The 17,500-nt window shown below is 50.7% G+C and overlaps 1 protein-coding gene across 11 annotated transcripts in view; it reads left to right on the top strand.

The window, feature by feature from the left end:
* The window catches only part of trpm3 (transient receptor potential cation channel, subfamily M, member 3), a 70,591-nt gene that overhangs the window by 32,715 nt on the left and 20,376 nt on the right, over positions 1 to 17,500 (top strand). For 7 of the 11 annotated variants that reach the window (XM_029829837.1, XM_029829830.1, XM_029829832.1 and 4 more), the window contains exons 7-14: positions 2,411 to 2,585; positions 2,757 to 2,880; positions 9,939 to 10,011; positions 11,968 to 12,068; positions 12,293 to 12,427; positions 12,574 to 12,624; positions 16,784 to 16,819; positions 16,993 to 17,133. In XM_029829837.1, coding sequence (XP_029685697.1) covers positions 2,411 to 2,585; positions 2,757 to 2,880; positions 9,939 to 10,011; positions 11,968 to 12,068; positions 12,293 to 12,427; positions 12,574 to 12,624; positions 16,784 to 16,819; positions 16,993 to 17,133 — 836 coding nt within the window. The remainder of the gene's footprint in view (positions 1 to 2,410; positions 2,586 to 2,756; positions 2,881 to 9,938; positions 10,012 to 11,967; positions 12,069 to 12,292; positions 12,428 to 12,573; positions 12,625 to 16,783; positions 16,820 to 16,992; positions 17,134 to 17,500) is intronic. The other 4 variants (XM_029829838.1, XM_029829831.1, XM_029829836.1 and 1 more) reach the window with 1 other exon arrangement.

Here is a 17,500-nt window from a genome sequence, read left to right as displayed (position 1 = left end):
TACACCTTAGAATACAAACTGTATATAGACTTCATATAGGTATTTTACTGTATAGAGTGAGTATTAAACTATACAGTAGCTCAATGTAAAATGTAATCAAAATGTAAACTGTAACTGTATATTAGGCTGCATATACAGTGTGTGTGTGTGTGTGTGTGTGTGTGTGCGTGTGTGTGTGTGTGTATTCAATATTATATCTCTTATCGTTGGCTAACACAGTGTGTGTGTGTGTGTGTGTGTGCGTGTGTGTGTGTGTGTATTCAATATTATATCTCTTATCGTTGGCTAACACAGTGTGTGTTTGGGTGAGTTACATCCATGAGTGCTAGAAGTCCAAATTCTATCTTAACCACAGGCTGGTTTGAAGCTACTAGTTTAAAGCTACTAGTTTAAAGCTACTAGTTTAAACTACTTGTGAGCCGCCATGACTGCAGCTATTTGGGCCCTGACTGAATTATTGTGACTAATTAGCTCCACTATCAGTGCTAATCGGGTCATTTTCAGACCCACACATGCAGGTAAGAGCACAGAGGGCGAAAATGGAAGAACCCAGTGTCATTCATCTGGACCCCCCCCCCCCCCCCCCAACCCCAACTCCCCCCCCTTCATTCAACATTGCTGAGGTATGGTCATGTGATGTGTTGCGACACTGTGACGTTTTGCCACTTTGACGTAGGCGAGGTCCCCAAAAATATTCTCCTTATGTAACTGTCCCTGTTGTAGGGCTGTGTGAGGTAAAGGGGTGGGTGTGTGTGTGTGTGTGTGCGTGTGTGTGTGTGGTGTGTGTGTGTGTGTGCGTGTGTGTGCGTGTGTGTGTGCGTGTGTGTGTGTGTGTGTGTGTGCGTGTGTGTGCGTGTGTGTGTGTGTGTGTGTGCGTGTGTGTGCGTGTGTGTGTGTGCGTGTGTGTGTGTGTGGAGAGTGTACAATATGTAAGCACTTAATCTGAATGTGCTCATATCCTGCATGTTTGAGAACGGCGGGGGGGGGGGGGTGGGGGGGGGGCTAAGCTTTCATTCTGAATTATGCAGAGCTCTAGAAGGGTTCAGGTCAGAGAAGATCCATGGATGCAGGAGTCAGAGGCAACGTCTTGGATAAAAGTGGGAACGTTGTAGAGACAGTGAAGAGGACGGAGGAGAAGCAGCGCGTGATTGGACACGTCAGCAGGGAAATGGGAGGAGGAGGTCGGGACGACTGGAATGGAAACAAACATATTTTAAAATATATCTGCACTCCTGTTTTTCTTCACGCTTGTGAAAAGCTCATAATGGGTGATGGTGCTTAAAGGTGGCAATTAAGGGCAATTTAGCTGAGATATTATCTCACAGACTCCGTGCACAAAAAGAAAAGATGGCATTTGATATTAAAATGAGACTCAAAAATAAACAGAGGCTGCAAACTAGCGTCTGCAGCACTATTGTTCTGGGCTGGACTCCAGATGGGGGGGGGCAGTGTTACGGCGCTCTACGCATGTCCTCCAGATGGGGGGGCCAGTGTTACGGCGCTCTACGCATGTCCTCCAGATGGGGGGGGCAGTGTTACGGCGTTCTACGCATGTCCTCCAGATGGGGGGGGCAGTGTTACGGCGCTCTACGCATGTCCTCCAGATGGGGGGGGCAGTGTTACGGCGTTCTACGCATGTCCTCCAGATGGGGGGGGCAGTGTTACGGCGTTCTACGCATGTCCTCCAGATGGGGGGGGCAGTGTTACGGCGCTATCGTCCCCCCATGATGACTGTCAACTAGCCCTGATTAGCAGAACTGCTGTAGATAAACTGCCATAAACAGGCTCATCATGAGTGAAGGTTCCTCTGTGTAATAATGGAAGATCTTCCAGGAGTTAAACAGTCTGCTGCTAACATCTTGGTACCACAGCACCTCATCAGGGGTCTAGGTGGGCCTAGTTGGGTCTAGTTGGGTCTAGTTGGGTCTAGTTGGGTCTAGTTGGGTCTAGTTGGGTCTAGTTGAAATAGCCGGGTTGTTTAGGGAGGGAAATGGGAGATTAGGAAAAAGCTCCAGTCTGAGGAACTTCTAGGACAAACAGATGACAGAAATGAGTTTGACATTAAGCTTCTTAACAGCCAATCATGAATCCCAACACATTTATTTATTTGGGGGGGGGGGGGCTCATTGCTGGCTGCAAAGCAAATTTCCAAGGTTCAAAAAATTCAGGAAAAGTGTGTATTTTTTTCTATGTACTATTCAGCTTCTATGTGACATCCCGGTTTCAGTTGTTACCTGATGAGTACGGGAACAGCAGCTTGCTCACTAGTTGATCCCAGAACTCCTAAACGATCCTGCAGCTTCCCTGAGCAAACGTGTGTCGGAGTTCGCTAACGTGACCGTGATACTGACGGGGTTTTTCCTCTTTTCTCAGCATTTCCTTGCTCTCTCCTTCTCTCCCTCTCTCGCAGGCATCGGTCAGGGCGTTCCCGTGGTGGCTCTCATCGTGGAGGGGGGCCCCAACGTCATCTCCATCGTACTGGAGTACCTCAGGGACACACCTCCGGTCCCCGTGGTGGTTTGTGATGGCAGCGGCAGGGCCTCAGACATCTTGGCCTTTGGACACAAATATGCTGAGGAGGGCGGGTAAGCATTCAGAAGTTCACAGTCTTTGAGTTGAAGGACAAACTGTGTGTTTTTAAATGTTGTTGCTTTAAGATTTAAGCACGGATGAAAATGATCTGAACCCTGTTGATGCTCGCGGCTCATGTTGTCTTTACTTCTCTGACCCCGCCCCCAAATTATCTACCGTTGCAGCATCATTAACGAATCTCTGAGAGACCAGTTGCTGGTGACCATTCAGAAGACGTTCACCTACAGCCGCACACAGGCCCAACACCTCTTCATCATTCTCATGGAGTGTATGAAAAAGAAGGAGCTGGTAGGTCCCGTTTGGATGCACATAAACCTACACGTGCATCAGCTGAATGGAAAACATTTGAGCAATCAACGCTAAAACTGCCCCTTTTCTCCCGTCAGTCCGTCTTTCTTACACATTCTTTCATCAGTCAAATCCCTGAAAGGAATAATAAACAGACATCAAAGCACGAAAGAGAGGGACAAACCTAATTTGTCAGTCTCCAAATTATGAAACGTTTATTGTTTCTATTTTCATCTTTTATGTGTTGCAAGAGAGGTTTAGTTGATGTTTTCTGATTAAGCTGAGGACGAAATGGGCTCCACCTTCAGTCCATTAAAGCCCACGTGCATCCTGCCAAGAGGCTCCATCACACACACACACACACTCCTACTGCCCCGCAGAGAGCTTGAGAGACTCAGTCAGTTGTGTGTGTGTGTGTGTGTGAGAGAGAGAGAGAGAGAGAGAGAGAGAGCGAGGCCATCAGAAAGTATGGAGAGAAAGAAGCTGCTGCTGCTGCTGCTGCTGCTGTAATGGAAAGTAAACACCAGTAAAATTGCTTAACCTGCTCGTCTCTGTTCACTTTTAGATCAAATATTTGCACATCAACCCTAACCCTCTCGACTATTAGTGTCCTGGATAATCTCAACCCCGAAGAACATACTTAACTGGCAAGAAACAGGATCCCAATAAGGGAAACACAAACATTTCAGCGCTAGCAAAGATGGCAGGGTTACACGTTAGCGTCCAATCTGGGATTGGGATCAGGGATCAAGGATCCAATGACCAGTTTTATTTTATTCTTATGGAATGTTGTAGATAAAATGAGTTAAATATAACATTGGTAACTGCTAAGTACTGAATACAGCAGAGGTGAACATGGCAGCGTCACTCACTCATCTGTGGAGCCCAGATAATCACACGCTCACGTGCGCTCTGTTGCCAGATATGAAGCAGCCATGAAAGTGCTCTGCAGGTAAGCAACAGGAAAGGGAACAGATGTCTCAGATGTAAAGCTGTCCACACCAGATGGACGAGTCAATAAAAAAGACTGATGCATGCATAGCGTGTCAGCGTTCCCTGGTTGGGATTAAAGTTACCTTCCATGGTGTCAGGTTATTCCAGAAGCTCCCTGGAAAATACACTTGTCTTGTTAGAAGTGAAGCCAAAGGGACATGAGAGGGAATGGAAGACAAAGGGAAGCATAACATAATAAATGAGGTCTTCTTTCTGGAACTAGGAACTTCTTCTATAGCGTGCAAGTGCATTGTTGCTACGATCCGGTCCTGTGCACTGTTCCGGGAGTGCTTTCCCATTTATCTAGCTGATGGGCATCACAGGGGTCCTCCTCTAATCATGGTGTACAATCAGCATGAGCCACATATTTGTGCGACTGTAGGCGACTAAATCCAAGAGGGAAGAGGGAGGAACGGCTGAGAATGGGAATGCTAAACGAAGCATCGCATGATTCCAGTCACGGCCCGAAGCCACGTGGCTCCATCCAGGCCTCTAAAGTCCGTTTTCTCATGTGTGGTTAGAGGATTTGAGCAGTGATGTTTCTATGGAGACGTGAAGATATCTACCAATGAAAGCTGTTCTATCGGGTTAAGAGAGGACAGGCAAGTTCTTCCAACATCAAACTCCCTCATCCACATCTTTAAGGACCTTGCTTTGTGCACTAACGTGCACTATTAAACAGGAAGGAGCCATCCCCAAGCTGTTCACACACAGTTGGGGGCATGAAAGTGTCTCGGAATGGTGAACAATAAGAGCTCCTTTCACAGGCCCTTGGAGGCCGAGGCTAATTCCTGAAGAACATCTCCACTCCATAACTCCCCCTCCACCATCATATGCTGGATTTCACAGAATGACTCTTGCATTCAAATGATTTTTCGCTTTGTGGGAAAAAAATCAGTCTGCAGTTATTGATTTTACACACTTGATCCTGAAGGTGATTGGAACAGATGTCGTGTACGTCTATTAGTGCACGTAGTGTATAGTCAAAGCACGATGCTAAATATAATAGCGTTTTATTCACAGCAGTTACGCTGCAGGGGGAAGGTGATGTCTATGTTTGTGGCTCCGCATCATGTTAAACGTGACCTTCTTAGGGGAGGTGAAGGTCTCCCAAAGGTGAACACATAGTCCACAGACCAGGGGTCTGGGCGGGGTTGGACCAGGAGTATTTGGGTAAAGTCCATGGTTGTTTTAATATTTCTGGATGTGCGGTTAGAAAGCTGAAGACGCTGAGTTAAAGTGACTGCCTGGGAGTGGAGGAAGCGTGCACGTGTGTGAGGCAGCGAGTGGAGCAGAAGACTGCAGGATTATTGAGCTTATTTCATCGTGTTCTTTAAGTCCATGTCTCAGTCATTTTCTTATCTCTTGTGCTTGATCTGAAAAGCAATAAAGCAACATTCCAAATTTGCAAGGCGAACATATTTATATGTGCTTATACGTAGGACATTTCTAGACGTAGGTATTTCGGAGCATGGAATCAGCCTCGGAGGACCTTCACTTACTGAAGTCGTCAGTGAGCTCCGCCGTCACTTAGCAAGCTGAAAAATTCCCTTTAAAGTTACAAATGGTTCAACCGTCATTTGATGAGCTGATGAGGCCTGAGGGGAGGGAAGAGGAGGGGATTTAGTGGAGTTAGGCTGAAGGCTGGACCTGTCGGGCCCATAGAGAAATCTGCTGTTCAAATAGAACCAGCACCAAATTCTCCTCATGACAAAATGTGGAAACTCCACGTTAGATTTGAGCAGAACTGCTTCTTTTTTCTCCATGAACAAACATCAGAATGATGTTTGAAACCACCAGCTTCTCTCTCAATCATGTCCACAACATGGGTGTGTGTGTGCTGGACCTGCTCAGGGAGCCTCTGCTGGTCTCAGCGTGCACGTGGCAGCATCAGCACGGAGCTTTTAATGAAGATGAATGTTTTCCAATCAGTGCAGCCCACTGCAGCGTGACCATGGCGTTCCTCTCCCCACGGGACGCTCGCGGTGCTGAACGATAGATTTCAGGGCGCTTTGCTCTTTCTCCCCCCGGAACGTTTCCATTGGTCGGCACGTGTGCGTCGCCTCCCCCCCCCCCCCACCTCCAGCCCTCCTCTTTCTTTCTGCTCATCGGACAATTGAAACGCAGCGGACACGACCTTTCCTCTGCAAGGTCACTAGTGAGGGTGAAGGGTCATACCTTCAGTCAACATCCAAAACTGAAGCTCGTACAGCAGATCAGCCGGGGGGGGGGTCGTTGGGACCCACTCGTCACATGATGGGAAAGAACGGGGGTGGACTGGAATGGGATCCCCTCGGCAGCAGATGATGCTGGGATGCTTCTGCATCATGGTGATCACAGGTCACTGCAGGGTCACTGCAGGGTCACCTGTGGTCACAGGTCACTGCAGGGTCACCTGTGACCACGGGTCACTGCAGGGTCACCTGTGGTTACGGGTCACTGCAGGGTCACCTGTGGTCACAGGTCACTGCAGGGTCACCTGTGGTCACAGGTCACTGCAGGGTCACCTGTGACCACAGGTCACTGCAGGGTCACCTGTGGTCACAGGTCACTGCAGGGTCACCTGTGACCACAGGTCACTGCAGGGTCACCTGTGGTCACAGGTCACTGCAGGGTCACCTTGTGGCCGTGACTGGAGGAAGAACAATGAGGAAGAGATGAAGTGGGTAAAAGAACGGTGGGGGAGGGAAACTACACCATTAAGATGGAAATTGTCATTGTAGGTAGGAGGGGGAGGAACAATGGGGGAGGAACAATGGGGGAGGAACAATGGCACACGTCTGCTGTAATCTTCATCTCTCTTTGATTATACTGTCATCCATCTTTGGACAACACTCCCCCTCTCCCTCCCTCCCTCTCTCCCCTCTCTCTCCCTCCCTTCCTCTCTTCCCTCCCTCTCTCTCCCTCCCTCCCTCCTCTCCCCCTCTCATCCTCCCTCCCTCTCCTCCCTCCCTTCCATCCCCCTCTCTCTCCCTCCCTCCTCCTCCTCCCTCTCCCCCCTCTCTCTCTCCCCTCTCTCCCTCTCCCCCTCTCTCTCCCCTCCTTCTCTCCCTCTCCCTCTCCTCTCCTCTCTCTCCCTGTCTCCCTCTCCCTCTCTCTCCCCCCCCTCTCTCCTCCCTCCCTCTCTCCCCTCTCCCCCTCTCTCCTCCCTCCCTCTCCTCCCCCCCTCTCTCCTCCCTCCTCTCCTCCCCTCTCTCCCTCCCTTCCTCTCTCCCTCCTCCCCCCATCTCTCCCTCTCTCTCTCCCCTCCTCTCTCCCTCCCTCTCCCCCTCTCTCCTCCCTCCCTCCTCTCTCCCCCTCTCTCCTCCCTCCCTCTCTCCCCCCTCTCTCCTCCCTCCCCTCTTCCTCCCCTCTCTCCTCCCTTCCTCTCTCTCCCTCTCCCCCTCTCTCTCCCCTCCTTCCTCCCTCCCTCTCCCCCTCTCTCCTCCCTCCCTCCCTCTCCCCCCTCTCTCCTCCCTCCCTCTCCTCCCTCTCTCTTCTCCCCTCTCTCCCTCCCTTCCTCTCTCCCCCTCCTTCTCTCCCTCTCCCCTCCCCTCTCTCCCCCTCTCTCCTCCCTCCCTCTCTCCCCCTCTCACCCTCCCTCTCCCCTCCTTCTCTCCCTCCCTCTCCTCCCCTCTCTCTCCCTGTCTCCCTCTCCCTCCCTCTCCCCCCCTCTCTCTCCTCCCTCCCTAACCCATCCTTATCTAACAGTGTGAGCTTGAAGGTTAATCTGGTCAAACTAAATTAACTTACTGTAGCTGTACTGTACTGTTACCAGCAGCCCATCAATCCTTCACTTGGAGCGATCACCTTTATAGGACCATGGCACCTGCTCGATAGAAGATGCAGCAGATGCCTCCACATAGGACTGTTTCCTCAAGTCTTCATTCTTTTCAACATTTTGCAGCATCAAATGATGAACAAGGCACCAAAAATGACGATCCAATAAATTATTTAGCTACAGCAGCAGCAGAGCAGCAGCAACAGAGCAGCAGCAGCAGCAGCAGCAACAGAGCAGCAGCAGCAGCAGCAGCAGCAACAGAGCAGCAGCAGCAGCAACAGAGCAGCAGCAGCAGCAGCAGCAGCAGCAGCAGCAGCAGCAGCAGCAGCAGCAGTAGCAGCAGCAACAGAGCAGCAGCAGCAGCAGCAGCAGCAGTAGCAGCAGCAGCAGCAGCAGCAGAGCAGCAGCAACAGAGCAGCAGCAGCAGCAGCAACAGAGCAGCAGCAGCAGCAGCAGCAACAGAGCAGCAGCAGCAGCAACAACAGAGCAGCAGCAGCAGTAGCAGCAGCAGCAGCAACAGAGCAGCAGCAGCAGCAGCAGCAGCAGTAGCAGCAGCAGCAGCAGCAGCAGCAGCAGCAGCAGCAACAGAGCAGCAGCAGCAGCAGCAGTAGCAGCAGCAGCAGCAGCAGAGCAGCAGCAGCAGCAGCAGCAGCAGAGCAGCAGCAGCAGCAGCAACAGAGCAGCAGCAGCAGCAGCAACAGAGCAGCAGCAGCAGAGCAGCAGCAACAGAGCAGCAGCAGCAGTAGCAGCAGCAGCAGCAGCAGCAGCAGCAACAGAGCAGCAGCAGCAGCAGCAACAGAGCAGCAGCAGCAGTAGCAGCAGCAGCAGCAGAGCAGCAGCAGCAGCAGAGCAGCAGCAGCAGCAGCAGCAGAGCAGCAGAGCAGCAGCAGCAACAGAGCAGCAGCAGCAGCAACAGAGCAGCAGCAGCAGCAGCAACAGAGCAGCAGCAGCAGTAGCAGCAGCAGCAACAGAGCAGCAGCAGCAGAGCAGCAGCAACAGAGCAGCAGCAACAGAGCAGCAGTAGCAGCAGCAGCAGAGCAGCAGCAGCAACAGAGCAGCAGCAGCAGTAGCAGCAGCAGCAACAGAGCAGCAGCAGCAGAGCAGCAGCAACAGAGCAGCAGCAACAGAGCAGCAGCAGCAGCAGCAGCAGTAGCAGCAGCAGCAGAGCAGCAGCAGCAGCAGCAACAGAGCAGCAGCAGCAGCAGAGCAGCAGCAGCAGTAGCAGCAGCAGCAGCAGAGCAGCAGCAGCAGCAACAGAGCAGCAGCAGCAGCAGAGCAGCAGCAGCAACAGAGCAGCAGCAGCAACAGAGCAGCAGCAGCAGCAGAGCAGCAGCAGCAACAGAGCAGCAGCAGCAGCAACAGAGCAGCAGCAACAACAGAGCAGCAGCAGCAGCAACAGCAGCAGAGCAGCAGCAGCAGCAACAGAGCAGCAGCAGCAGCAGCAGCAGCAGAGCAGCAGCAACAGAGCAGCAGCAGCAGCAGCAGCAGCAGCAGCAGCAGCAGCAACAGCAGCAGCAGAGCAGCAGCAACAGAGCAGCAGCAGCAGCAACAGAGCAGCAGCAGCAGCAGCAGCAGCAGCAGCAGCAACAGCAGCAGCAGAGCAGCAGCAGCAGCAGCAGCAGCAGCAACAGCAGCAGCAGAGCAGCAGCAGCAGCAGCAGAGCAGCAGAGCAGCAGCCCTGCTCACTCCCAGAGCTCCATAAAATGAAGCCATTTAGTGGGGGTGGGGGGGGGAGTTGGGCTGCAGGGAGGTGGGGGAGGTGGGGGAGGTGGGGGGAGGTGGGTGCTGGATGGAGGGATCAGAGGAATAGACATTCCGAGCACACGTTCTCTCGTGCTCCCTCAAGGTGCCCTTGACTCACCGACATGCACAGATACGTATGTGCACATTAGTATCGGCGCTGTCGCCGTGTGCTGCCACTGTTTGGGTTAAAAAAGACACTGGGATCTAGAAGAGCTGCCCCAGTTCTCCCATATTTCCTCCTTAGTGGATTTTAATCCCCATTAGTTCATCTCACTGAGGATTTTTTTTTAAAAAATACCACTAATCCATGTAAATCAGAGGACCTAAACTGGTCTGAGGTGATGCTAGAAAATGGCTGACAGAGCCGCAGAAACAGGGTGGCTTTAGGCCTCATTAGCATCAAAGCTTTGTGCTTTTATTCTCGTTTGACTTCAGCGCTATAATCCCATATCTGTCCTCACAGTGCACGTGTCCTACATGAGAGGTTCCTTACGAGGATCCTTTTAGCTTCTGCGTTACCTTGATGAGCTCATTTCATTCTCTCCTCCTAATTGTACGGCAGATTACAGTGTTCCGGATGGGGTCAGAGGGTCATCAGGATATTGACCTTGCTATCCTCACTGCTTTGCTCAAAGGTAGGTCTACGCATAGTGTGTGTGTGTGTGTGTGTGTGTGTGTGTGTGTCTGTGTGTGTGTGTGTGTGTGTGTGTGGGAGGGGGGGCTCAGGTAGAGCCTCTTTCTGCTTTTATTCTTCATAACATGGTTGAAGAATAAAAAATCGCATCTATTATCTGTGTCTCCTTTCAATTAAAGCTGGATTTCTGAACCTTGTAGCACAATATCCAACAAATATGTAAATCTATTGATAATCGCAATGAAAATGTGGCAACATTAAGTCTGGAGCTCTGATGGTTCTGCTACATCTGCATTAAAGTCATGAGCTTATAACAGTTGATGTTTGCCACTTTATATGTTAATAAGACTTCATATGTTAATAAGACATCACAACAATGGAATAATTAATCAAGACTAATACAGCAGATGGCCACGAAAGAAATTATTGCCAGTAATAAATGAGTTATTACTATGTAGTATGTTTCTTGAAAATGCAAGACTGAAAGCCTTCGATAGCCGAGACGTCAGTGGAGGAGCTCAGGTGAGGTCCAGCTCAGGTGGAGCCTCACTGTTGCACGTCAGCACGGACACAACACGGAGGATTCACAGGTCGATACTTTTATTGATCATTGTCACTCTCGACTGTTCGAGGAATCTGAAGCAAACGAGGCCCCCTGGAGTCAGCGTGCACGCTCTCGCAGGAGCCCGGTGGGATCACGTGCACGATGGAGCGCGTCAAGAGTTGGTCCTCAGAGTAACGATTCGTTTTAGAAAGTGTGGATCTATTAATTACTAAAGGATGAGGGAGGAGAAAAGAACCAACACAGCAGCGAGCAGTGAAAGGAAGGAAGGAGTGAAACTCAAAGGAGGGATTTTGGGTCACGTTCTCTTCCAAAACACGGGATTTGACTCTGCTGAAGAACTTCTGCCTACAGCTCAGCAGCCATGACAGGGTGATGGAGAAGAGAGCAGGAACTCAGAGGAGAAGGATGCAAATCTGTGAGGATAAAGACGAGGAGCAGAGCAGAGGAACTGAGGCCAGCTGATGCAGGAACTGATGCTGGGCAGCCTGAAGACCAGCGGGGCCACCCTGCATTCTAATGTGCACATATCTACACCAAAGCTCCACATTAGCAGGCTCTACATCTCATTAGCAGGGCTTTATTTTGAATATTAAACCAGGTGATTTGGCTCTGCTTATTAAAAATGGGAGGGATTATCGTTTTACTACAAGCAAATGTCCTCAGCAGACAGAAATTGTTTAATGGTCCTAATTTGGCGAACGCTCAATGATGTGAGCGGCCGGATGATTTTGCTTCGTTTGTCTCAGGTTTGAGCGGACAAAGCCTCCACGTGCTCCTGTCTTTGCTTTCTCACTGATCACTTTATAGTTTCTGGTGTGAAAATGATAGAAACACAATTGTGTTGGATCATGTTCACGGTAGAATTCTGAATTATTGTTCTCTCAGCTGTGCAGAGAAGGGAAACGAGCAGCTCTGCAGACAGTTGAATACGAGGGAAATAAAGAGCCGTTAACCTCCAAAGGGAGGACGGCATGTTCAAGCAGCAGCCAGCAGGAAGAGGGTCCCACTGCAGAGCTCCCTTAATATCTGCAGGGATGCTCTTCTCTCTAAACGCACCTTTCACTTCCTGTCAGATGGGAATGACGGGACCACATAAACAGCACTAAACAATCACCTGCTTTATGTTCTGCACGATTGGTTTAGATTCCTCAGCAGTAGTCAGAGGGCAAAGGTCACTGTCAAGGCTGCGCCGCCCCTACCCCTGCCCCCCCCCCCCCCCCCCCCCCCCCCCCCCCCCCAGCCTGCACCATCTCCCATTAGATCCTATTACTCCTCAGTGAACTCTGAACATGTCCCCCCCCCCCCCTAGCGGTGTGCTAGTGTTGTAGCTGTGTGGGTGCTCACGTTTGTCCCTGTTTCAGGTACAATCACCATTCTTGGTCTGTCCCTCAGGTGCCAACGCCTCAGCTCCTGACCAGCTGAGTTTGGCTCTGGCCTGGAACAGAGTGGACATCGCTCGCAGCCAGATCTTCATTTATGGACAGCAGTGGCCTGTAGGTGCATCAACACTAATTATTCCTCCTACTTCACCCAGGGGTACAAACACCTACACTCATGGAAGCACTTCAGGAAAGATGAAGCACTTTAATCAGAAGTGTCACGCTCAGACACCAATAAGGCGTTGAGGGAATTAAACAGTCATGCAAACAGAAGAATCAGTCAACCTGTATGAAGTGGATGTAAGCTAGTAGCATATGCTGTCGGCACATATTTCCAGGTGGGATCGCTGGAGCAGGCGATGCTGGATGCTTTGGTTTTGGACAGAGTGGACTTTGTCAAGCTGCTGATTGAAAATGGAGTCAGCATGCACCGCTTTCTCACCCTTTCCAGGCTGGAGGAGCTCTACAACACGGTAACCACGCACCACATTAGCGCATGATGCGGAAATGTTGCAAATAATATGTTATTGTATACCAGGTAATAATGTCTCCTACATTACATTATTACAGGGTGAGGTTGGAAAAGACATTACATTTGGGTTTTCTTTCTTTCCCGTAGAGACACGGACCCTCCAACACGCTGTATCACCTGGTTAGAGATGTCAAAAAGGTACGAGCATCACAATGAGCTCGGTGGCTGTTCAGACAGGTTCGGGTTCGGGTGAACCCGGACCCGAACCCGAACCCTTCACTGTTGGGTTGTTTGTGCATCAAAGACATTTGATCATGTTCCATTGCTTTTTAGCATTGTTTTTTTTTTGTAGCCTTTTATGCTGTTAACTGTTGTTATGCTGTTAAATAGAAGAAGCTGTGCTCCTCCTGCTGGTGTTGCCGGCTGCTGTCGCCTCTTACAGATCTGGAGTCTCGTGACTCTTTAGCAGTTTACGCCGTTCTTTCTCTCGGGCACACGCTGCCATGCTAAATAAAAGGAATCCTACTCTCTGTCTTAAATATTGCTTCACCCACAGAGGGAGCAACTGTGGAACCACTGTGAGACTGAGGACGGAGAATTTAGATGAACGCAGTTTATTCATTCTGGTTCTCACCAACACCAAAAAAAAGCTTCTAGTTGTGTCAAATCCGTATTTCAGCAGGAGAACAAAGTCGTGTTTTTTCATTTTCATATGAAATTCCATGAACTGCTAAAATGATCCTTCAGTGCAGGTTGTCGCTGCACTTAAGGCCCAAAAGTGAAGCTCTATGCAGTATTAATTATCTGTGCGGCCTCCCGTAGCAGAGTGAATGATTAATACAGTAACATGCAAGTGCCTTGAAAACTTGCAGTCATTATATGTCTGAATGCCAATTAGGAGTGATCCCAGTGGTGAGAGTGGGGGAGGTTAGCATCTCTTAGCATCTCACCATTAGCATTTAAGCATGTTCATTACTGAAAGTGTTACAGCAGTGCTACATTCCCCTCTGAGAGGGTCACCATTGCTATCACTCTTCTGTCACCTCTATCATTAAACAGTGCCGACCAAACACCAACCACTCCACACATGTTCATGCAAAGCTCAGCTTCCCGTGCACGGCGTAACATTTCTGTCTCTTTCTTTGCACCGTTGCTGTGGTGAAGGTCAGTGTTTGACCATCGGACAGGCTGGTGGGTGGCTACAGGCAACATCTGCTTCCTTTAGTTCTCATTCTGCTCTGGAGATTCTTCAAACCACCACGTTGTCTTCACACACCTTCTCTGTTCCACCTGTGTGAGACTCCTGAGCGGCAGTTCATGACTGCAGAGGCGCTCTGCGTCTTTAAAATGAACATAAATAACAAAGATAAATAACAAAGATATCTTTTTAATCCTAAAATAAAGGCCACATGGATGGATGGATGGATGGATGGATGGATGGATGGATGGATGGATGGGTGGATGGATGGATGGATGGATGGATGGGTGGATGGATGGATGGATGGATGGATGGATGGATGGATGGATGGATGGATGGATGGATGGATGGATGGATGGGTGGATGGATGGATGGATGATGGATGGATGGATGGATGGATGGGTGGATGGATGATGGATGGATGATGGAGGGGTGGATGGATGGGTGGATGGATGATGGATGGATGATGGATGGATGGATGATGGAGGGGTTGGGAGTTATCTGACAGCTCCTAATTTGATCATTTGATAACAGAATATTAACAGTGACCATCATGGAATTATTGGAATTACACAGAGTCAGTGCAACATTGGCAAAAATATATGAATGTTTTGTTTGCAACCTGAAGAGCAGATTCTGGTGAACTGACTGGATCAGGGATCAGGGATCAGGGATCAGGGATCAGCGATCAGGGATCAGCGATCAGGGATCAGGGATCAGCGATCAGGGATCAGGGATCAGCGATCAGGGATCAGCGATCAGGGACCAGGGATCAGCGATCAGCGATCAGGGATCAGGGACCAGGGATCAGGGATCAGGGACCAGGGATCAGGGATCAGCGATCAGCGATCAGGGATCAGCGATCAGGGATCAGGGACCAGGGATCAGCGATCAGGGATCAGAGATCAGGGACCAGGGATCAGGCCTGACCCCCCTCCTGTGTGCTATGGTGGTGGACCGGTTGATAATGAGGCTCAACAGGAAGCCCCCTGGGACTCTGGTGTTTGCAGGTGATTTGTTGCGAAATGTCGGAGGCAGAATTCCGTATTCAGGCGACCGGGACCGGACTAAAGGAGCCTTATGGTGGTAGATACGGCAGAACAGTGGAGTCACAGGGATTACAGGACAGGACGGGACCATTCAAAGTTCTTGGGGTCAGCAGCCCAGAGCCATGGAGGTTGTGGGAAAGAGGTGAAGAAGTGTGTGAGGCAGGTTGGACTGAGTCAGGTGAGGTGTTCAATAGAAACGTGTCTGATAGGTTCCGGTCTTCTCCAGGACCCGGAAGCAGCCAGAGGCGCAGTGGGAACATGTCCAAAGAGCAAGTCTTGATTGAAAGGTCCTCCTGGACCACAGGGAAGCACTCGTCCAGCCTTCCGGGGTGCACAGAGACATGGGAGTCAGGTCCTGCGCGTTCTCCAGTCCAGCAGGGCGGCGTGGAGACCGCGACCGAGCAGGAAGCAGGAAGCAGGAAGCAGGAAGCAGGAAGCAGGAAGCAGGGAGGAGCGCTTCAAACGAGTTGGAAACGACCAGTAACGAGGAAACAGGAGTCCGTTTTACCGGATACGATGACCCTCCGACGCTGGTAGACAGGCGCTCCGCCCTTAAACAGGGGGCCTGGTGTAGGTCGCCGACAGGTGCGCCTACCTGCAGCACCAACCGCAGCCATTATCAGCTCCTCCACGCCCCCTGCAGGAAGAAACGAGCAGGACCACAACAACACACGACCCGGAACCCTGGACCCTGAAAGGTCAGCAAGACCCAAGGGCGGACTGTGCAAAACCCCTTAAAGCTGATTTTAAGAGATTAGCCAACAAGGTTCTGATAGATCCACCAAAAGCTGCCACGTGATCTCAAACGGGTTTGTCCAATAAACTATGCAAAATTAGTTTAATTAGTTTCAAATAAGACACCAACAAGACGATAATGAAACAAACTAAAAGTGAACGTGGTGGCCCATCTGTGGCTGTCAAATGTTCTAATCCGAGCCGCTGCCCAGCACGGATCTCCTCCAGTGGAAACTACCCCCCCTTTTCTCCGCGTCAATAGCTCCTGTTTTACCACCATGGAGGCTAATGCTAACCACCGTGTCCGTCGCCTTTCTAGCTTAGCTTTTAATACACTTGATGCTGAGAATGAGCAACAGAAGCAGTGGACCAGGGATCTCCTGCAACCTAATCTCCCTCGTCTCCTCCAGCCATCGTAGCTTAAAAAATACAGCAATAACCGGTTGGTAATGGATCTCCGGGTTTACTTCAGATATTTTGCAGCTTTGCATGTTTCGGGTGTTTATCCATCATCTCCTAACGATCACGGAGCTGCAGATCAGTCAGGTCCAGGGCCCAGGACTCCACTCCGGTGATTCAGGAGGCCTCAGGCAGAACCTGGCCCGGGGAGGCAGGACAGGCAGACAGGCAGGCAGACAGGCAGGCAGACAGGCAGACAGGCAGACAGGCAGACAGACAGGCAGGCAGACAGGCAGGCAGGCAGGCAGGACAGACAGACAGACAGGCAGACAGGCAGACAGGCAGACAGGCAGACAGACAGGCAGGCAGACAGGCAGACAGGCAGACAGGCAGACAGACAGGCAGGCAGACAGGCAGGCAGGCAGGCAGGCAGGCAGACAGACAGACAGGCAGGCAGGCAGGCAGGCAGGCAGGCAGGCAGACAGAGTCTCTGGGACCATCTCCTCCTTTGTCTCCTCCCATGACACTCGTTGACCCCCATCAGGTGGTCTCATGACCCCCATCAGGTGGTCTCCTGTCCCCCATCAGGTGGTCTCATGACCCCCATCAGGTGGTCTCCTGTCCCCCATCAGGTGGTCTCATGACCCCCATCAGGTGGTCTCATGTCCCCCATCAGGTGGTCTCATGACCCCCATCAGGTGGTCTCATGACCCCCATCAGGTGGTCTCATCCTGTCCTGGACACCTGAGACAGGATAGAAATGTCCTCATAATCATAAAATACACGCGTTGAAATTGAGGCTGGAACTAGAAATTGAGAAGATTTGCGTTTAGTCTCCAGCGTCTCCACAGCTGAAACGACTGTAACCAGAGGGAGGAGATGATCCGGCTGGAGGCCGAGTGGTCTTTGACAGTTCTGTGTCTCTTTCCTTGTTCTGCTTGCTGCATATTCATTGACATTGTGTGTTCTTTCCAAGCAAGAATATCCAGGGTTCAGTTGGATCTACTTCAAGGTGAATCCGATAATCCTACTTCCTTTCAGTTTGATATGGAGTTTGTGACGTGCGTGTGTAGGACCGTGTGGTTTATTGGATAGATTTCTTTCTCTCGTCGCCCTCTGTTGCTAATGACTCGGTGTGGGCAGTTGTGTGTTGACCTGCCTCTGTGTGTGTTGTGTTTTCTTTAGGGAAACCTGCCCCCCGACTATCGCATTAGCCTCATCGACATCGGCCTGGTCATCGAATACCTCATGGGCGGCGCGTACCGGTGCAACTACACCAGGAAGAGGTTCAGAACGCTGTATCACAACTTGTTTGGACCCAAGAGGGTAAGGAAACGAGTTTCTGCTCATTAGTGTGGACGAAGGTGGAGCAGGGATCTTAACCACAGACGTCATTAACGTGATTCACCTGTAGAGCTGAGACACAGCTGAAACAGGCCAGTAACATCTGGCTTAGTTTAGCAAGTTTAGCTTTTTCAGGGAAGGACGTGTTCCCGTGAGGAGGTCCAGCACGTTCCGTCTCCAGCCAGGTCGAGTTCAGGGGCCTTTACGCCTGAATAAACGTGTAAAAACGATTTTAATTCACTGATTAAATTAGTTATTTTCAAGCTTGCGAGGACTCGAGCTCGAGGTTTCTGGTGCTCACGTTAGGGTTAGCTAGGGTTAGGGTTAGTTAGGGTTAGGGTTAGTTAGG

Source organism: Takifugu rubripes, chromosome 21 (assembly GCF_901000725.2).
Source record: "Takifugu rubripes chromosome 21, fTakRub1.2, whole genome shotgun sequence".
Lineage (NCBI taxonomy): Eukaryota > Metazoa > Chordata > Actinopteri > Tetraodontiformes > Tetraodontidae > Takifugu > Takifugu rubripes.
The sequence above is the reverse complement of the archived record's forward strand: the minus strand, read 5'-3'. Positions and strand labels throughout refer to the sequence as shown.